We start from the raw sequence: 21,699 nt of genomic DNA on the forward strand, positions 1-21,699 counted from the left end.
TTTGTTCGAAGTGATTCAGCCTGACTCACTGCCTTCTCTTCCAGTCTTGACTGAATCACTTGGGCACAGATTGTACAAAGTCCCTTTTGTGTTTGCAGACTCCAGTCATGTGATATGCAAGATTTCAGTTTTTTCGTTTTAAGAGAAACAAATAATTGTCTTTCTCTTTCATTTCTTTCAATCTTATATTAGCATTTTCGTTGCTACCTCACCTTTTGGATGTTTGGGACACAGAAGTCAGATGTTTCTGCCTTTTCCGTTAAACTGAAATGTCAAAATACTCATTTCTGGGAAATGTGGGGGTTTGTTCTCTGATACCAAATATCTCAGTCTGAAGTCAGCAAGTTGTTTTTGTTTGCAGCTGCTTTAAACAGACTTTTCTAAGTAAGTTGTTACGTTCCCTGCCACAGATTAAGTTTTGCCGTGATATTGCCCGGTGACACGCAAAAAGCAACATTTGTCGAGCTTCAGTATTTAACCTGGAAGAGCCTCAGTGGCTGCATTTACAAACACATAGTGGTTAAAATGAGGCACCGATCAATGGAAGTTGATTTTTAACTGTTTGCTGAGCAAATGCCAATCTTTTACTCTCAGGAATTTAGCCATTCACGGTAAAGTAGGTTCTCTTTTTTTGGACAAGGCAGCAAGATTTTTGCATTAAGGTAAGACAGAATAATTTAAAAACTCATTATTGAGGTTGTTTCATAAACTACTTGATTTTAAGAATAAAGTAAAGGTGCCAAAACGGTTAATTATTTTTAGTGTTAGTGTAGGGTCTGTTAAGCAGGCAAATGTGCCATAAAAAGTAAACTTTATTTTGTACTTTTTGACATATATGTATATATTTATAAAGTTATATCAAGCTGGAGGTCTAAAAATACCTCTGCTAAATTTTATTTTGCTTTAAAATGTGACTTAACAGTGTCATATAGAACTTAAATTAGCTAGATTACAATGAGCTTTAACATCCTGAGTAACTGATTAGAAAATAAAACATTTTACAGTAATTGTGCATATGCTGCAATATCTTTACGGCCTGTATTTAAGACAAATTTTCAGGTTATCAACACTTAATTAAAATGGAGTGGGTTTAGGTGACTTTTGAGTCTATTTTTTCAAATAATAGTTTTAATTTTGTTTATTCTCTTTAACTACTGTATGTTTAAGTGAATATGTGAGTGTTTGTGAAAACTGATTCATTGCACAGCATGCAATACTTTGAACAGGAAATGTTAAATTCCTTGCTTTAGAAAAAAACTAAAGATGGACATTTATGATTTTCTCTTTTAGTTACATTTTAAGGACATGGACCTCTGCCTGACACTCCTGTTGATTTGTCTCTGCTGCCAAGGAGCCACAGTAAAAAACACTAAATTACCTTTAAATAATTTAGGATTCTGTAAAATGACAAGAATCTGTGCTGAATACAAAACACTGTACAGACATTAGTCTCTGTTTTTTATTCAACAGAATGCAGAGGTGGCAGAAGATCAGTCAGCTCCTGTGATCCCTCTCATTCCTTTGATTCCCAGTCAACCCATAGAAGTATGTGAAATATATATATATATATATATATATATATATATATATATATATATATATATATATATGTATTTGTTTTTTTTTTATTGTGCTTGGATTCATAAATTGCTTTGCTAATCTTGGCTGTAGAGAGAAGAAAGCAGCAGTACGCCAGAGACTGCAGCTCCCACAGAAGCAGCTGTTCTCGCAACAACCGCCACAAATACCTCAAGCGAGGCATCATCAGAGGAAGAGGAAACGGGTGATTGTCAGTCTGTCAGTCGGAGCCCCAAGTCCCAGCAGGCCATCACTGCTGCCATTCAGAAACTGGGTGTGCAGCTGTTACAAAACCTGGAGACAACACCAGAGCAGCCAAATGTCATTATATCTCCTTTAAGCATATCTCTGGCCCTCTCTCAGCTGGCTTTAGGTACAGAGGTTATTCTCTTATGCAAGAATTTTCCACATGAGATGAATCTGATCTGTAACTTACCGTATTTTCCAGTCTTTTAGTTGAGCTCACCACTGTCCTCATTCAGTGATTTTGCCTCTCTTTCTTGTATTTCTTTCTAAAGGTGCAAAAAACGAAACAGAAGAGCTGCTGATGCACCATCTCCATGAAAACACTGTTCCCTGCTACCACCAGTCTCTGCGTAATGTTTTAGCGCAGCTTAGAAACAGAGACCTGCAAATTGCCACACGCATATTTCTGCGCCAAGGTTACTGGAAACATATGACCTTTGTTAGCTGATTTGTTCAGTGCACTTTAAAAAAAAAAAAAAAAGCTACTGCTTTGATTCTTAAAGATTCTCTTGTAACTCCTGGTGTTGACCTACAGAGCTGAACGGATTTCTTTGCTTTTAGGGTTTGAAGCAAAGCAAGAGTTTCTGAGTGAATCTCAGCAATTTTATGACTCGGAACCAGCAATCTTGGAGAGCCTTCAGCAGGTAAACGAATGGGTGGAGAGCGCAACAAACGGAAAGATGACTGACTTCCTGTCTTCTCTACCGCCCAGCCTGCTCCTCATGCTCATCAATGCTGTCCACTTTAAAGGTATCTGACAACAGCCTAACTCAGGAACAGACGTTACTTTTGATGCTGATGTTTTTCATCCCTTCTGCTGACTTAAACTGATACACTTTCTTAATGATGTCTCCTGCAGGAGAATGGAAAGCCCGATTTGACCCAAACTTTACCTCCAGAGGTGTGTTTTACCTTGACGATTTGCACATGGTGGATGTTGACGTGATGGAAGACGCCAAACATCAGCTGAGTTGTTTCATTGATAATGACCTGGAGGTTCAGGTAAAATACAGCCAATGTTCTGGTAAAATTTCACTCCTCATCACTTCAACAAACTTCTCCAACTGATTTATGTTCGTGCAAAAACTTCTGTTTTCATTCAGTTTCAAATAGGTTCCCAATTCACTGTTTCTCATCAACAGATCAGTTCAGAATAACTTCTAATATATATTATGCATTTCTTTATTATAATCTTTCATTCAAAATATATATTTAAGCACTAACTATTTAAAGTGTCTCATGGTAGGTCTTATTAAAGGGATTTTCTGTTATATTTTTTGTGAAAACTAGTCTTTGATAAGCATTTTTTTAAATATTTATTTAAAAGTTAATCATTCATACATATATTTGGGGCTTCTTTCTGTGCCTCATTAAATGGATATATATTTTAACAGTGCATTTTATTGTTTTTAAATTGTTTGTTAGTTTTTAATATTGTGTTGTGATCCATTCTAAGTGTCAGGATTGAATAAAACTCTCAATCAAATCCCCCACACTTATGGAGCCTTGTAGATAATGTAGCAGAATAATTAGCCTAATATGTCTACAAATGAGTGATATGCGTGCAGCAGTAGTCGTTTTAGTTTCCGGTTTTAATTCTGAGCCATCCTCTGTGGCTAAAAGTTGATAAACAGTTGCCTCTTTGCTCTGCCATTTTAGATTCAACAAATTTAAAAGTAAATTTCATGTCAGCTGGAGAAATGTTGACGTGAAACAACACAAACCTAAAATATGAAGCACACAGTTGCAAAAGAATCATTATTATTATTTTGTTTTTTTGTGAAACCGTGTATTCTCTATTGTACAGGTGGCAAGGTTCCCATTTACAAAGCTGATGAGTTTGTTGGTGGTCATGCCCGAGTCTGGACACGTGAACGTATCGTCACTCTCTGCAAAGCTAAACATCTCTGATTTGTATGAACGCCTCCCCAAAGAGAGGCCTGTTCAGGTTAAATTCCCCAAATTTAAACTGGAGTATTCTCAAGAGTTAGAAGATGTTCTTACCAAACTAGGTAAGACCATTTTTTGGTTTCCTATATATATTTTTTATAACACAAATGACAAATTTTTCATTCAAACTATATGAATGTATAAAAGAACTGACCACCTTCTTTGCTTTGTTTTAGGCCTCGGAGAGATTTTCCTTAGCCCCAACTTGGCTGACATTGCGGACGGCCCCCTGCTGGTGTCCAGTGTGATGCACAAGTCCAGCATGGAAATAAATGAGGACGGTGCGGAAGCCGCCGCAGCCACCAATACAATCATCTCCAGAGCGTCCAATCCCATCTTCCATCTCAGTCAACCCTTCTTCTTTGTGCTCATGGATGATGTGACTCAAATACCAATCTTCATGGGTGTCATCAACAACCCCAATCCTGGAGCCCCTGTTCTGCAGAGAGGACAATTTGGAAGCAAAGATAAAGGGGGAATTCCTTTTGACAAGGATCACGGCGGCTCATTTGGAGGCCCTCCTAAGTAGGAACTAAAGAAACCTGTTCATCTCTTCTAGGAAAGCTATGCCAGTGCATTAATGATTGTATACATTAGTTTAGCTCAAAGTAAGCTTCAGAATGAAAGCTTCTTTTTAAAAGAATAAATCACATTTAAAGCCCAATATTCCCTTTAAAACTTAACGTATGGAGTTTAAATGATTTTGTTGCACTAGCTGACATGTGGTGGTCCAGGAATGCAAGAGTTTAAATCAAATCTACAAAAAGGTTCTGTCATATTAGCTGATGTTTTAATTTTCTACCACATGCATTTCACAGAGTGTCAACATTTAATGCAAAAATGTTTGAGTGATATTGATTGAGCATGTTCTTGAACTGCTTTAATTTGTTTTCCTATGTAGGTCAATAAATTGAATTGATCAAAACCCCATCGTTGTTATAAGTTAATGTTTTGACATCTAAATATAAAGTAAAAGGTTGTGCTTTATTAAATAAGAATAAAACTAATTAAGGGTACCACATTTAACATTCTCAAATGTCTAACTTTATGACCGTGTGCTTGCTGCACCCCCTTTCCCCCCCAAAGGATAAAACAAATATGTTGAAAAGTGTTTTTGCTTCATATCTTACCAGATACAAAACTTTTATTTGGGTTTCTTACAAAGTGCTTACTGTAAATCTACAAGACTATTTCATCTTAATAGCAACAATACGTTTTTGTTTTATTTTTTATCGAGTGTGCAGACATTAATACGCTTCTATTCGTATTTTACATTTGCTTTTTTAAGGCAATCAAGTCTGGTAAATTTTTTTCCCGACAGCAGAGTGTCATTAAACGCATCTTACTTTAAACAGTTTGTCAGCGTTGCGCATGCGCGAGTTATTTGCACACTTCTTTTTTTTGCAAATACCTGATTGTCTACTTTACCATTTTCTGTTTCTTCTAAAAATAGATGTAAACTGGGACATTGTCTTCAAACAGAAAAAAGCAATTCAAGCAATTCAATTCAATGTAATTATACGACTAATTCAAAAGCCGCAATTAATATTGTGCAAGACTGTGTCATCGAAAACAGTAAACGTATAGTATAGTTTCCCATTTTTAGCACGTCTTTGAACGCGTCGTAAAAAAAAAAATCGCCCTAACGTGACGTTACTAAAAAGTGTTTGGCGCTGAGAAACGCTACGCTGGTCCCCGGTCAGTTTTGTGGCGCACACCAGGCGAGTCTCGGCTGCTTTGACTTATAAGAAACTGACGTCAGATCTGTGAACGGAAACGGAAACTGTCAGCACATTCTGACGCTTCGCGCGCGCGGTATCCAACAAGCCTTGGCGCCACAGAGACAGCTTAGAAGCTTCTGTTAGAAGAGACTGTCCGACAGTTATTAAAGTAAACTTCTGTTTTGCAGCTAAGTCACCTTTTTCTCGGAGCCATGATGAAACTCTCAGAAGGCGCGATAGAGGTATGACAATTAAATTTAACTGAATTTTGAATTATAACGCAAACCTTTTTTTTTCCCCAAGTAAAACCTTCCAACAATTTGATATTGCAGAATTACCGTTCATGAAAGTGTCGTCTTTGTTATCTGTAGCAGCTAGCTAGCAAGTAGTCATTTTGTGTTAACCCCACATTAAAAGCGGATTTAAAGCCATGCAACGTATGAGACGCTGCTTTTTTATTTTTAAATTAAACATGTAGGTTTAAAATGAACGCATTTAAGTTAATTGTTTGTGTTTACAGGCCTTGGCAAACGGCAACGGTTGGAACGACGCAATTCTCCAGCTGGTGGTGAGTGACCTCGACGACAGCAACTGTTTTCATTTAACTTAACTGGCTACGTTTTTCATTATTTTACTTTTTGTTTAACAAATAAAGCCTATTGTGTCTCATTCACGTTGTCTTTTCTTTCATCCCCAACAAGCAAACTCATTTTAATTGATTTGGAGAAAAACAAAAGACAATAATTACACATTTTGGACTGTTAATTGCATTTGACGTGAAGAAATTTTAAAATGGTTTTCTTTTTAGGATACCCCCCCCTTTTTTTGTGTTTTTTAGGATGGTGCCTCCATAAATCCTAACATTTCAGGCATAATTTTTACATTTTTTTAAATTGCTTTTACAGGATGATTAATCACACAATAAGGAAACCATTATGTTTGTGCAAACAAAACTTTTGTTTAGAGTGTATATATAACTTTTTTCCTATACGTTACCATTTAGAACATTCGCAAGATCGATGGAGGAAGTGGACCCGCTCGCTTTCGGGTGATGATGAGCGATGGACGTGACACTCTGTCATGTAAGCTTCTTTTATTTTATCCATCTGGATATCTTACATACAGACCACATTGGCACTCTGATATGTTCTCTAACCATATTTACATACATTTGTAGGATTAGAAGAAAGTTATTTTACTTGCAAGCTTGATATTTAGTCATTATTTTCTGTATAAAATGGTCATAATTTTATATAGAGGTTAGATCTGCCGTACAAGGTCTTTGGTCTGTGGTTTGAAAATGATACAGATTCACCCAATATTAACTTTATTATTTAAATTCACCTTTTGTCTGCATTTTATTTTGTAGTACATATATAATTTAAAGGTCAGGGAAGCTGTGACTTGGAGATGGAGCTTCTTTTTTTTTCCCCGTTAATTAGAAGGTTGGTTGTTTTTGTCTCCTGCTCTTCTAGTTTCCCAGGGCATGATTTACCCCGACGCATCATCAGTGTGTGAATGACTTAATGAGGCTCCACGGTTAAAATACAAGTTGAACGGTTGAACACAAGAAAAGCACAGCATAAATGCTGTCTATTTACTTTTCAAAGGTCAATGTGATTAACATTTAAATGACATTTGAAATGTGAGGGTGATGCACATTTTTATTGGCTTTTGTGGCTTTTTTTTTTTACTTTCACACCGAGTCAGTGTAGGGTTGATGACTGCATATTTTAAATGAAAGGCCTAACATTCCTGCTGCCTTTCATGCCGGAGTTTTAGGTTAAGATCGACTTATGTTGAGAAATGATAATGCTTTTTTTGGACAAATTATGAAAGTAACATTCTGTGCAATCATGCAATACTGAGATGACTTGCATGATCTGTTAGCTCGTGGAGTTATCTCAGTGACTGACGGCTACGATCACACCAAATTTTAAATAAATATCTGTAAAAGTGACTGAGTTGTGGCCACTTTTGTGTTTTCTAAGATCGCTTTGCTGCGGCAGCCACCTTAAATCGGGTTGACGCCAAAAAAATCAATCAGTTGTAGATGTACTTTCAGATTACTTTCTGAAAGTTGTATTAAAATCTGTTCAGTGATTAACGAGGGGTTTTACTAACGGTACAAGCGAATGAACAGACACGGGCAAAAACATCGTCGTTCTGTCTTCGCTGGTGGGTAATAACGAGCTGTACGGATTTTGAAAACACGACTACCCAAACCTAAATTTTATCTTTCTCTTCATATTTGCAGCTTTTATGCTCTCCACCCAGCTGAACTTTATGGCTGAGGAGAACATACTGGCCCCAAACTGCATCTGCAATCTCAAGAGACACGTGACCAACATACTGAAGGATGGACGGTATGCAGATTTTTATGGACATTTTGTTGCTCTGAAGACTTTCATTAGAAATACTACCATATTTTAATCCACTTTTGGTAAGAATAACGAGAATTGTCATGCATTTTCTTTCATTACAGACGAGTTGTAATCATTTTGGAAATTGATGTCCTTAAGTCTGCTAATGAGGTTGCTGGTAGAATAGGAGATCCTACTCCTTACTTTGATGGTAAGACTTTCTGACGTTGAGATGCACAGGCAGTGCATAATAATTCGTCAGGGGTTCGTAGTAACGTAAAGTCGTCTTTGCAGGTCAGAACAAAGGCCTCCAGCAAGCCCCAGCCCCAGCTCCAGCTCCAGCTCCAGCTCCAGTCCCTGAAACCAGACCTCTGCAGCAACAAAACAGAAATGAAGGTGAATGCAGGTGTTTGTTTTACCAGCTGAACATGAACTAAAATGGCTGAAGTTATGAACTTTCTGTTGAAAAGGGAAGATGAAACACTTTTCAGAAATGGCCACCAGATGGCAGCGATCATTTGTTGCTAATAAGATCTTTGGCAGTCTACAGGGTTATAGGACAAATAATTTTATATGTGCCATTTTAGAAATATTTTTATATTTAGTTTCCAAAAAGCTAAAAATGATTGGCACATAAATTCTTCTCTAACTGTGAGTGCCTGTCATCATGAAGAGTTGTGAACCATTTTTGATGCAAAGCTCTCTCCGCCTCTGTATAGAAGTTATTACGTTTATCTTTGTAAGGGTTTGCAGATAACACAAATGCCGCAGCACAAAATGATAGGAGTGTGTGGATTAGATCAGGCAAACAAAAGTCTTGCATACAAACAACTGGGACTAGAAGAGATGTTAAAATCCAGCTGTCAGATTGGTTTTGCCGTCTTCTTCCATGTGACACAGCAGGTTCTCATCCCTCAAATCTGCCGCGTGGGAATAAAGGTTTTGAGGCGACCATACTCCTCATCAGCACAGTCATTGTTCATTTCTCTACGTGTGCTGCTCGATCTAGGGGCTTAATTACCAGAAGTGCAGCGGTTGGCAAAGTGCGTGGACTTAAGTGGACACTTTGAACTCTAATCCTCCGCGTGAAACGCACACAAATCAAATGTGCAGCGCTTGTTCAAACGGGAAAAATCTCAAAGTCAGGCGGCAACCCCTCTCTGGGGGAAGAGCAGCTCGAGTTTGTTACAGCATTTCACACCCTGCTCTGATTCTGTGAAATGTGAATCATATTTCTCACCAAAATGCTGGATCACAAACCTGCAGCAGCTCCAATTGATAACGTTTTGTTTCCGGTTTAAATCTCTCTTGCTTGCAAGGCTGAAGTCGGGAGCGGTGAATTTTAAGGCAGTTCGCTTTTCTTTGAAATGCTTCCCGTGAAGTGAGATAATTACTGTGATCAAGCAGTTGCAATCCAAAGAAATTGGATTTTAGTCATTTCTCTGATGAATAATACATGTATGTCTTTTTTTAACTTTTCTCTATCATTACTCTTTGTGGATCATGTGTTTTTGTCATTGTTTTTTTTTTTCTAACAGTGAGCAGAGGTTACAACAGAGATTTGGTGAAGAAGGCACCACCTGCTATGCCCGTTACTCCAGGGGGGGGCTCCAAAGTTGTCCCTATTGCCAGCCTCAACCCTTACCAGTCCAAGTAAGTATGCATACTTCCTGTTTTTCTACTCATTTATTCCAAATGTGAAAAAAAAGTCAGTATTCTAATACATTTTTTTTATAGTAACCATCATTAAACGGTCTATTGTTACATGAGACTTCAGAAATATTTTTGCACAGAGTATGTTAAGTCTTATCCTTATAATGCTTTAGTTCTTGATTGTGTTGCTAATTTTGCAGTCATATTAGGAGGGGGTTCAGTAGTTTCAGGAGTAGGAGATGTTTTAGGAAACGTAGGGCTAGGATTAACCCAACTTCTTACGTCTCGCCATGAATTGAGAGGCGGCTTCACGTTTGCGCGATTCATTTAGGGTCACGATGCGGTGAGGTGAATTTCTCCTGAGGGACGCTGTGGGACTCAGGAGGGTCCCACTGCAGCACCCGCTGCTTGTTGGAAAGAGCCATACTTGCTTTCACGTCAGTCTTCAGAAGTCTCCAAGAACACCAGGAAAAAGTTGCTTGCCGCTTTTTAAAAATGTAGCCTTTAGAGGAGTCTGAAAACTTTAAATGTAGTGACAAAGTCTCTAAATTAGCAACAATGCTTTCATTTGGGCCTGCTCTTCTCTGATTGGCTAAAACCTTGGCTCTGGTTCGCTTTATTTCTTGAAAGCCGTGTTAGTTTAATCCCTGTATTATAAGATCGGCTCGCTTTAACAAGACCACATCAAAAAACACGTTTTTTTTTCTCATTTTTTACAGATGACAGAAATCTGTCATGGTGACTGAGAACTTTAATCCCTGAAAATAGTTTTGGTCAATCAACGAAAAGTAGCTGTGAAAATGTGTTTAAATTAAGGTTTTATACTGCAATTTTTCACTGGCTCCTTTTAAACCTCCTTATATCAGTACTTGTAGATATATTAGATGATTGATAAGAGGGGGGGAGCCATGATGGATCATGTATACAAAGACTCACTACATAATGTAGTTTATTTAGTCTACTGATGTGTGCATCTGTTATAGACTTCTGTGGATGTGAAGGGGGACCATTCTTAAAGCCAAAAAAGAAAAAATCAAATCCATAAAATAACATTTGTTCAAGACTTCCAGCTCATAAAGGTTTATCATTTCATTTTTTTTAATTTCTTGGTATTGAACCCCAAAATACACATCAGTCAGCCCCTGTGTAATGACTATATTTGTTATATGCAACAAACAGTTGGTTCAACATAATTTTCGAAAGGTTCAGTTCTAAAAATGAATCCGTATCTAATTACACTAATACTATTAGGCATGTTTATGTAGGAGGTTTGTTACCATCTTAGTCTCTTTGCCCTTTCTCAGAAAGATGATTCACCAAACAGGTATTTCTGATAACGTTATTAAAGGCTACATTATGTTAATGCCAGCCAGTACAGAGTCTGTGCTCTTACTGTGCTTTTTACTCTAATTAGTTATCTCAATGTCTCTCTAAAGCCATATGCAGAGGAGCTCAGTTAATGATGCAGGTTTAGGATTGTCTTATACATTTGGAAAGACCACCTCGGGGCAGATTAACAGCTTGAGTTGGTGAATGAATGGGTAAAGCCGTGGATATTTAGGCTGTAAATCACTGGCCTGCGAGAGCTTCCATAAACGGCACGGCTTGTCTCGAATCTCGAACAGGTGGACGGTCCGTGCCCGTGTAACCAACAAGAGCAGCATTCGCACCTGGAGCAACTCCCGGGGTGACGGCAGACTCTTCTCCATGGAGATTGTGGATGAGAGTGTAAGTAACGTTGTTCTCCTTATAACCTTTAGCTGTCTTTCATTTCTAATACTTATCTTTTAAACATTGTTGTTGCAGGGCGAAATCCGTGTCACTGCCTTTAACCAAGAAGTGGACAAGTTCTACTCTTTGATTGAAGTTGGCAAGGTGAGATTTTCCTTCCAGATAATGATTCAGTATGTCGAAGTTATCCGCCAAAACTGCCTTTCACTTTGCGGTTGAAGACAGATTTGGCGGCACACTGTTCTGTCAACAGCTGCCAGTACTTGGTGAGTTAAAACCACAGAGACTGTGAATGAGTCATCTGGCAGCTCCGTACCCATACAATAAGAAGCTTATGATCATCTGCCAGCCTTTGTTGATGCCTTCCCACCTCCCCTCCTGTCTGAAGTCCTATCTTATTTGCAAGATTCAGTTAGGTGAAATGCTCCCCAGATCTCTGATTAACATGTGGTTCATCCATCTGTATAACCCAGGTCTACTACGTCACCAAAGGCTCCCTGAAAATTGCCAACAAGCAGTACACATCAGTGAAGAATGACTACGAGATGACTCTCAACGGGGAGTCTACCATCATTCCCTGTGAGGACAACTGTGACGTTCCCATGGTGCAGTGTGACTTTATCCCTATTGCTGACTTGGAGAAAAGAGAGAAAGATGCCATCGTTGGTAAGAATCTGATGTGTCACGAGACAGCAGTTGTAACATGACTTGATTTGTTTTATTTTATTTGACTTTAGAGAATCTTATCCATGTGGGTAGAATCAGCTGTTTACCTTTGCTTTACAAAGGTGGGATAGTTTGGATTTTTGGAAGTGGTGGTTCTGTGGAGTCAATGTCAGCAGCCTTTAACTTTAACTACAGTAGACGGCGGTCTGAACAACCTTCGTTTGAACTGAAAGCACGCGGAGAGCGCAAACCTCCACCAAGACCATAATGTCATTTAAAAATAGTCTGATCCGGATCGTAAACCAGATCACCACCAAAATTTAATCAATTGTTTCTTGTGACAAACATTTCCTGGAAAATTTAATCAAAATCTGTTCAGTAGTCCGAAAACATATCCTCCCTAGAGGAGGTATAAAAAAAAAAAAAAAAAGAATCAGGAAGAAAATTTCCTGTAAAAGTTGGTCTAAGAGTTAGTCAGGTTAGGACCCTATTCCAGAGTGGATTTAATGCCTCAAAGCTTTTATACAGTTTCATGTAAACACTGTCTTAAACGTTTATTTAGCCTCAAACGTCTGTACCAAACCATCACAGTACAAATTCATGTACCGTTAATACCTCTGTTAACCGTTCGTTTGTTTTAATCATTTAAAAACTTAAGAATTAAACCACGTCTTTTTAAAGGAGAGCTTTAAGCTGAGTCTGGTACTTTACTGCAGGTCATCTGTGTTGCTGTAAATTGCATAACGTAGTGGTACATCGCCCACGTGTTTGGACTTCTCAAAATGAGTCAGTTTTTTACACCACCTGGAAGAAAAAAACAGAGGGGAAATGTTAAATAAATGGATTTTCAGTGAGTCCACAATAAAACTCCTAGTCCAATAAATAGTATGATTGTTTTAAAATTATAAATTTTAAAGCAAAGATTAGTTTGTTTCCAGAAATGTAGCACAAACAACATGTGAAAGCAGTGCAATTTTCATGCAAGAGTGAAATAAGACACATTTTAAATAAAATTATAAATGGTCCTGATAAACCATCGTTTTAATTTTGATAAAAACGTGTCACCTGGCCATCATTTTGTTGTCCTTCTCCGTAATAAACATTTGAGCAGAGCTGCATATTACATGGTACAGCAGTGTGATTACTCAGTTGCCCCAAATAGACTGCACTAAACCACAGGTGGCTCATGTTTGCATCTTTATTCATTTTGGGTGGACAAGTGCACATTTCACGTTGGCTGTTTTTGAAGCTTCAACACAATGCTTGTCGTACACACTGTGTGTGTGTGTTTCTAAAGCACAAACCAGCTAATGCTCAGCCTAAATCCTGCAAAGGTGTTCTAAGCTTCCTATAATTAGCTTTTATGTGTATAGTTTGTTGTGCAGGGTGGTGATGAAAAAGCTGAAGAGTTGAGGTAATTACAATATTCTAGTGGAGATAAAATTTGTGTTAATAAATGTGATTACTGCCGTGGTCTGTAGTGCAGATAGACTACATGCTACGACAGAGGCTTAGGCTTGAATTGATGACTGAAAAACAACTATACATATAATTCTTTATTTAAAGACTGCATCTTGAGGTACTGTTGGAGTAATTTCTCCTGCATACCAACATTATATATGTATATATTTTAATATTTGTATGTAAATCTGCTCAGGGTTCGAGTTGAGGGATTATTAATGTTGATAATGGCGCTCCTTCACTTTTACAAACGGTGGCTTCACATCCTGTACTCGATCACGTTTGTCAACCAGTTTGAGACTGTATATGTCACACATGCCGGGGGAAGACAACAACAAACAAACAAAAAACAAATCTGAGTCTTCATCAAAAGTTTGTAACAAATTCTGTCAGGACTTTTTTGAGTTGTTCTTGGGTTAAGGTGGGGGAATAAAAACCGTACTGATCACATAATCAAAGTATATTTGATGGACTGCATTTGTGGGAACTGTTTAAACCCATTTATGGTTTCGCTTTTAATGGTATGGATGTATTTACCAGTGTTTGTTGAAGCAAAACCGTATTTGCTGCGTAAGTGGAAAAGTAAGAATATTTGCAAGAGATTGTTAGCTCTATTCAATTAATTCTTTGCCTGTTGAGTTCATCAAATATTCCCTCAGGGAGCTTGACAAATTGGAAAACCCAACAATTCTTTGATTTCCTGTAGAGTATTATGCACAGGATATGAGGCAATTTAGATGCATCCAACAGGATTATAAATTTAGAATCAGGTGGTTTAACAGAAACCCATCAGTGTCTCGTCTGCTTTGTGTGACGCTGGTTTGTTCTGGGTTACAGATGTGATCGGAGTTTGCAAGAGTGTGGACGAGGTGACCCGCCTCACGACAAAGAGTAACCGCGAAGTGTCCAAGAGGACACTAAATCTGATGGACATGTCTGGGAAAATGGTGTCTGTCACACTGTGGGGAGAGGAGGTGAGTAAAGACTGAGCCGTGTAATGGAGCACAGGTTTGCGATTAAACTTTTTAAATGGTCATTGAAGCAGTAGGAGACTTGGACTGCATCATCATGCTTATTCTAAAGGTTTTAGCTCATTAGACGCTTGTATTTTTTAAATTTTTTAATTGTTATTGTTAGTTTAATTTGGGTTATTTAGTTTGATGTCAGAATAAAGGTAGAGCATTTAGGAGTTGGGAACACTGTTTGTCCTTTTAATTACTGAATAGTTCAGAGAAACATTCAACAAAATATATTTGTAACTATATAAATCTGATGGTTAATTTCAAAAGTGGCTTTAGGCTAGTTTAGGTCATCTGTAGAAGTCAGTAGTATATAAATTTGAACTTCTTGATCTAAATGACTATGTAGATTCCTAAAATTGTTTATTTTCATAATCATTTTATCCCTCCTGACATGAAGCACTATGTTCCCTCGTGTTTGATAGGAAGCCCATTTCCTGTAGGATTTGTTAAAACGCACAAGATGTGTTGCTGATTAAAGAACAAGGCAATGCCACATTGCAAATGTTCAAATATTTTCCTCTTTGCATGAAGGCTTTACCCTCCTTCCCCACACCCAACATCTCTCACACACACACACACACACACACACACACACACACACACACACACAATGACTCTTGCCCATCCCTTCTTGTTTCTCCTCTAACATCTGCAGGTTATTATAGTAAGAAGTATTAACAGATTAATTGTTTGTTACAAAAAAAAAAAGAAGTGACTGTTTTAATCAGTCTTAAGTGTACTGTGTGTGTTCAGTGGTAATTATTAAATGTGATGAAGTGCTCCGTTGGTAATCATAAAACTGAATTTGTAAATGATAAACAAATTAAACAACAGTTTAAATGACTTTTCTTCTTTTTTTTTTTTTTTTTTTTGGTTTCCTGTAGGCCCAGCTGTTCTGACCCTTCCCTCTTCTCTGCCTTAGCCTCCGTCAGCCCACTCCAGCTCTGCTTTGGTTTCCTGTAGGCAGAAAAGTTCGATGGCTCTGAACAGCCCATTGTTGCCATTAAGGGTGCAAAGCTCTCAGACTTTGGAGGCCGCTCCATTTCTGCAAGCTTCAGCAGCACCCTGATGATCAACCCGGACATCCCAGAGGCATACAAGATCAGAGGCTGGTAAGTAGGCCTGGGGTTTCAAAGAAAATACAAATTGGAAAGGTTCCATAGTGCTTTATGTCGCAAGTGTAAAATATGGCATGCATTTATTGCCAGGTGCTTTTGTTATTTATTTCGTTGTCTGTAGGGTCACTTCTTCCATGCAGATAGGGTTATTAAAATCCATACTCACAGAATTTAAATGTCAGGTTTTCATTTTTCAAGTTGCGCGACTGCATGCTCTGATTCTCATTATCAGGATTAGCTTTTCCCCATCAGCCACAATGTGGGGGTGCTTCAGTGAAGCATTACATATTAATGGAAATTATGGATAATCTGTGAAAATGTTTTTTTAAATCCTCTAATCGCCTTCCTAAATGAAATGAAATCCAGACTTATCTTTGTGCGATTATTCTGATTTGAACCTTTGTTTTCCCTGTATGTTGTTATGCTTGTTGTCACTTGAACACACATGATTATGTAGAAAAAATAACTACATAATCATGTGTTGAAGGGGTTGCTTGTTTCAGTTTTTACAATCTCCATTAAACTATTTCTTGTCCTTGCAGAAGAAGAAGAATTAAGCTTCTTTTTTATGTATATATAAGTTTTTGAGATGTAAAATAACCGTGCTCCCGCACTGTTTCACTGACTGGCCATTTAATAGCTTCTTTTTAAGCGGGCCGTGTCGTTTCCTTTGACATGAAGAAATAATTTCATTTATTTGACTTCCAGTGCCAGATGGTGCTTACTCTTACACAATTTTACAAGTCAAGTATTTTTTTTTTCTTCCCATATTCCTTGAAATATGTGCTAGTTAGCATACAGAGTGGTCAAGTGTAAATCTTCAAGCCCGGAAATCAAATCACAAATCTGTAGCTGTGTAATTGGATACATTGGCTGATGATCATTTATTTTAATTCAACACAAAATTTAATTACATTTCTCTCACTGAGCCAGTGAAAACTCCTGTTAAGTTTTTTTTTTTGTTTTGTTTGTTTGTTTTGGATGTATTTTACAATCACGTTGGGATAGAAAGTGCTTAATTAAGATCACTCCAGGGTCCTTTGTTGCCGTTTACCTTCACACCATTAACTTCTTGTTGCACAGACTTTTTATAGACGTTTTGTCTTCTCTTCTCTTTAATGACTTTTGCTGTCCACTTGTAATCATTTCTCATTCGGACAGCCTGAGATAATGAACCTTGCGTCCGTACGTTGGCTCTGCTCCTCTGCAGAGGAAAGCTTGGTCATCGTGGGTCTTCTCTGGGTTCCTGCAGGTTTTCAAGCACGCACTAATGAACTGTTTAAAAGTCACAGATGGAAGGAGGCGAGACCTGACTCATTACATTCAATCCAAGTTAATCTGTGTGAGACCCAGAGCCAGTGCAGGATCATTATTGAGAACGTTTGAGAGCTGTTGTACAGTTGTGGACAAGCTGGAGACAATGTCATCTTTATCAGCTGTTTGCTCCTATTTTGATGTTTCCTTACAGAGATCATGTTTAATTAATTATAATCATTTATTAGTGTGCCTAATTAGACTTTTTTTGGTCGTCACCCTGGTTTTCAAATGTGTCTTCCTTAGTTGTTTCAGAATATGAGTCATGGAAACCAGAATCTCGTAGCAAATCTGTTAAACTTTAAATAAGTTTTAAGACTTGTATTTGTAATTCTGCTCACAAGAGCCCAAAGCCTTTCTCATCCATAACTGGTACAGCCAAGGCTGCTGAAAGGTTGTTGCTTTATTGCTGCAGAGGCATTTTAATTTGACTGTTTTTGGTGCAGACCTTTGGGACTTCTCTAAATGAATAGTCTATCCTTGGTGGGCTGTTGTCTTAAACTCATGCGGAGGTATTAGCAGTGTTGCTCGGCACTCGCAAGTGTGCTTACTTGAAAAGCAGAGTAGTAGCCCTTTAACCAATCAACTAATTAATCTTACAGGGGGAAGGTTTTGCTTCTTATAAGGATGCTGTACGACGCACTAATAATCCTGACCTTTTCTTAATCTTATGTTTATGTCTGCTGCATCTTTTGGAGATTATTTTTCAAAAGCTACTAACAGCATGGCATCCACACTTTGATGGAGCTGCAGAGATGCGGTTGTCCATTAGGTGGCAACAGCACATTTAGGGAAGGTCATGCTGCCTTTCTCCTCACTGTCACACAGAGCAGTTACTCCTTTTGCTATTGTTTAGGAGGCTTATTCCGAGTCCTTGATGCAGTCAACCTCAGATATTTCACCATTATTTCATTTTGTAATCCTGTCTTCCCTGTCATGACTCGAGTATTTCCGCTTGCATGGTCACAGCAGAAACTTAGGATAGCAATTATGTCAACCAAAAAAGCAAATAAACAAGCTTTTAACAGTAGTCAAGTGAATATGACACCTCATTATTACCTCCAGTGTTTGTACCCAAATGTTTCACGATACTATATTATTTAAACAAGAGTAGACAAATTAACAGCAGAATAAACTGACTTTAATTTGGAATTGTCTGACAGAATAATTGAAATTGTTGGTAGCAGTGAACATCTCTTGTCTTAATGAAGAATCAAGAAATGGGTTTTTGATTACTACCAATACATTTTTGTTTTCTACCAGACACGGCCCTTTTCAGTTGGTATTTGGCTCTGGGACTTGGCCGTGGCTTGTGGCAGAGCGCCACTGTATGGGCTTAATGAAGGTCATTAAGATTTTGAGCTTGTAAAATTACTGTTTACAAAGAATTGCAAAAAATTAAAGTTGTAAATCAAGCTTTGAAATAAATTTGCTAGAGATATTTAGGTCTGCAAAGTGTGTGTTGACAAAAAAAAACTTTTTAGTGAGAAATATAAAACAACAATTTGAACTTGTGAAAAAAGGAAAAACCTGGGAGGAAAAAATATGTTAAAAAGACCCCATGGAAGGATGTCTTGTTGGTGTGTCAGTGTCTTAAAACTTATTTTGGCTGCATAAAGATGACCTGTACAGTACGTTGTGGCTGCTTGTGCACATTTGTTCTCGTTTGCATTTTTTTCAACCAACGCTGTGGCTCGTCACAGTAAGTCTCATATTTTTGACGTCGTCGTCTCCTACAGATGAAAGGACTAACAGAATGTCACACACAAGAGTGAGCAATCGTGTTTGTGATGTGTTTGCATGTGAGCCTTAGCCTGGAGCTGAGAACACTGCTTAGTGCGAGTTTTCTCCTCATCCCTTCATGGCTCGTCCTCAGACATATCTCTGCTCCTGTACTGTCCCTGTTTATTGACACACTGACGTTTGAAAATGTTTGTGGGACGTACTGGTGTTTGTCTGTCTGCAGATAGTTTCTTACTGAAGCCTCTTTGTTTTAAGCTGAAATCAGACGGCTTTAAATTGGCCGTTCTACATTTCCTGCCGGATAGAACTGATCCTTTTTGGGTCTCTTCTCCATAATTAACCTTTTCCACATAATTTGCTTTCCTCGTAGCCCTTGTTGTTTGCATGATTTAAAAAAAACAACTTCAGAGTCACACCTGATGCTGTCATAGTGGCATGTAGTTGAGTGTTTCGGTTGCTTTTTGGAGACAGTATGTCAAATCTGGTATCCAGAGCAGCCATGTGAAACCTTAAAAAAAAAAAAAAAGTGCATTTTTAATGAGAGCTCTGCTGTATCACTACATGCTTTTTCTCTGTATAGCATCCATCTTCTGAGATCTCAAGTGATTGCAGAAATTAGCATCCTCTTTTTATCAAGTCTTTGTCAAAGCTCTTTAGTGGAAGCAGGTTTAATTAAAGCAAGTCTTTGCAGGTACGCTGGGAAGGAAATGGGTGCTACCAGAAAAATTTGCTCACATTTGTCAGGACTAGGAAATCGTCAGTGTTGTGTGTTGTGCAGGCCACAGTCGGAATTGTTAATGTGGAATATTTTCAATTAGTCACGCCTCCAAGAGCAAGTCATGCTTTCCCCATATTTACAAGCCGACCTCCCTTTTGCATGGCACTCTGCCTTGTGGCAGATTAGTAAGCTCTGTTGATCTCTGACCATTTTAAACTGATTTCTTTTTTCTTTTCTTTTTTTTTCTACAAGCACTGCATTATGCATCCACCCATCTTTGTTCTCATCCTGCCCCTCTCCTCTTCCTCTCGCTGTTGCCTTTCTCGAGTTACTGAGAACATTGCATGAAAATGGGTTTCTTATATCTCCATAACAGCCCTGACCCTGGCCAGCTCATCTGTCCCTCTACTGTTGATTCATTTCAAAAGTCTCTCAGACTTCCATGCTCTCAGACGAGCCATCTCTGCTTTGACAAACACAAACAGATTTTCTACTTGGAACAAGTGTTTTTCTTTTTGTGGACAGCCAGCACTCTATGCAAACAGCAGTCTGTTGTGCCTCATGCTTTGGTTCAGATTGTTAAAATGGATTATTCTGCTCTTTGTGTTTGGGTTTGTTATATGAAGTGGATTTGTATTTATTTTGCGTCAACTTCATCAAATTTAAGTTCACATAGTCTTAAGTGAAGTAATAGAAATACATAATGATACCAATTTTTGGTACCATTATGTATTTTAATTCTCATTATGTATCAAATAGAAATGGCTTTTTTTTGGTCTGGATGTATTTAATTTATCTAAATGCCATAGTTTAGGTAAACTCAGCAACATGATGCACATTGCCAATTTCCTCACATATCGGAGACCAAACAAATGAACCAAGATAACAACCAACTAATTAATTATCAGCTTGGAGAATGTGAATGTTTTCCTGTAACTTGTCACCTCGACATGTCACCAATATTGTCTTTAATTCCCGCAGGTTTGACAATGAAGGCCACACTGTGGTTGGACAGTCTCTGACAGAGAGGAGAGGGACTGGCATCATAGGAGGAATCCACATCTGGAAGACTTTGTCTGAAGTTAAGGCCGAGCATCTGGGACATGGAGACAAGGTACACACATGCACAGCTTCGTCTCGACACCCTCTCATGTTAACATGCGAACCCCAGATACATTGTTCCTCAGGAATGACTCTTTAAAGATATTCAAGGACAATCTGAGATGAATCCCAAACAACAAATACAAGAGGGCTTTTATTCAAGCAGGTTTTGGATTTTGTAAACACGAACACATTGTAGGTCATCACAGTATGTTTAACACTAGCTTTACTATCCTTTCTATTCAAAAATAGGTTTGAGCTTCCTGTTAGTGTGGTCAGTTTTTATAATCGATAACATGTAATTTTACTGCACCACCACTCATGTGCCATAATCACAGTAACATTTATCTCTCCATGCATCGCTGGTGGTTTCATGGTGCTGTTGGATGTTTGTGGTAAAAATCACATTTATCTCAGGTATTGATTATGAAGATTACATAGGGTCTGTTCCCTGCACTCGTCAATGAAATCACTGCCCTCAGTAAAATAATGTTTACTTTAACCCCCTTTTCTCACATATACATGCACTTTTTTTGTACTGTTGAAGGAAGTGGTGCTCGCAGATATGTAGACATTTCTTTGAGCAGATGGTGTGAATTAATTTAACATGGTATCATAATAAATTTACAATTATTTTTGTAGAACTTGGAGAATTACCAAACGCCAGCAGTTCTGATTTGGTAACAAACTTTTGCTCTTGATTAAACAAGAGCAAAAAATATAGTTTTGCCTTTGTAAAATGCCTTTAAATCCAACACTTAATGCTACTTTATAGATGTCTTTTTCCTCTCTGCCTAAAGCTGTGAGTAACCCTGTCATTTTCCAAATGCCCTAATCGTTCTTGTATACTTTGAGCTGCATGTTTTCTCTCACAGGCAATACATTGTTTTTTGTTTTGGTGTACTTGAGCTGTCATTAGGAGGCCAACAGTCCAGCTTAAGTACTTCTTTCCCCTCTTAAGTTGCCATGCTCAAATCCTGATTGTTCGCTCATTTCCAGTAAAATCTATTTTTTAATTTATTTTTGTCATTTCAAGGCACTAAGTTCCTCTTCAGGATGACATAATGAGGCCTGATGCATGAAAGAGTCGGGCTTCAAGTGTTTTCACAAATCATAAACGGGGGCAAGCAGGTCAAGCTCCTTAAACCCCCCCCCACACCAACTGAAGTCTGTTGCAATTAATTGTTTACGTCACAGTCTTTGTGCCTCCACGCTGATGCTGTGCCCTTTCTGAGGATAAGTGGGCACCTTCATCTTGTAGGTCTGACATTGTGCCTGTAAGAGCCTGCCACAAAAGCATGAAAAAAGCAAGTT

At 38.2% G+C, this 21,699-nt stretch overlaps 2 protein-coding genes across 2 annotated transcripts in view; both read left to right on the top strand.

Moving 5' to 3' along the window:
- The first annotated feature begins 413 nt into the window (after positions 1 to 413).
- On the top strand, positions 414 to 4,704 carry serpinf2b (serpin peptidase inhibitor, clade F (alpha-2 antiplasmin, pigment epithelium derived factor), member 2b). Its single transcript, XM_017433784.3, has 9 exons — positions 414 to 662; positions 1,291 to 1,359; positions 1,471 to 1,545; positions 1,672 to 1,951; positions 2,097 to 2,240; positions 2,386 to 2,574; positions 2,684 to 2,826; positions 3,632 to 3,836; positions 3,951 to 4,704. The coding sequence occupies exons 2-9, from the start codon at positions 1,306 to 1,308 to the stop codon at positions 4,301 to 4,303; spliced, it is 1,443 nt and encodes a 480-aa protein (XP_017289273.1). The 5' UTR covers positions 414 to 662; positions 1,291 to 1,305; the 3' UTR covers positions 4,304 to 4,704.
- A 1,003-nt stretch (positions 4,705 to 5,707) lies between these two features.
- The window catches only part of rpa1 (replication protein A1), a 20,789-nt gene continuing 4,797 nt past the window's right edge, over positions 5,708 to 21,699 (top strand). The window contains 13 exon segments of the mRNA NM_001329378.1: positions 5,708 to 5,737; positions 6,016 to 6,063; positions 6,499 to 6,577; positions 7,753 to 7,861; positions 7,981 to 8,069; positions 8,153 to 8,254; positions 9,397 to 9,511; positions 11,137 to 11,239; positions 11,318 to 11,386; positions 11,716 to 11,908; positions 14,207 to 14,343; positions 15,355 to 15,503; positions 20,266 to 20,398. Of these exon segments, the coding sequence (NP_001316307.1) occupies positions 5,708 to 5,737; positions 6,016 to 6,063; positions 6,499 to 6,577; positions 7,753 to 7,861; positions 7,981 to 8,069; positions 8,153 to 8,254; positions 9,397 to 9,511; positions 11,137 to 11,239; positions 11,318 to 11,386; positions 11,716 to 11,908; positions 14,207 to 14,343; positions 15,355 to 15,503; positions 20,266 to 20,398 (1,356 nt within the window).

Source organism: Kryptolebias marmoratus, linkage group LG2 (assembly GCF_001649575.2).
Source record: "Kryptolebias marmoratus isolate JLee-2015 linkage group LG2, ASM164957v2, whole genome shotgun sequence".
NCBI classification, from domain to species: Eukaryota; Metazoa; Chordata; class Actinopteri; order Cyprinodontiformes; family Rivulidae; genus Kryptolebias; species Kryptolebias marmoratus.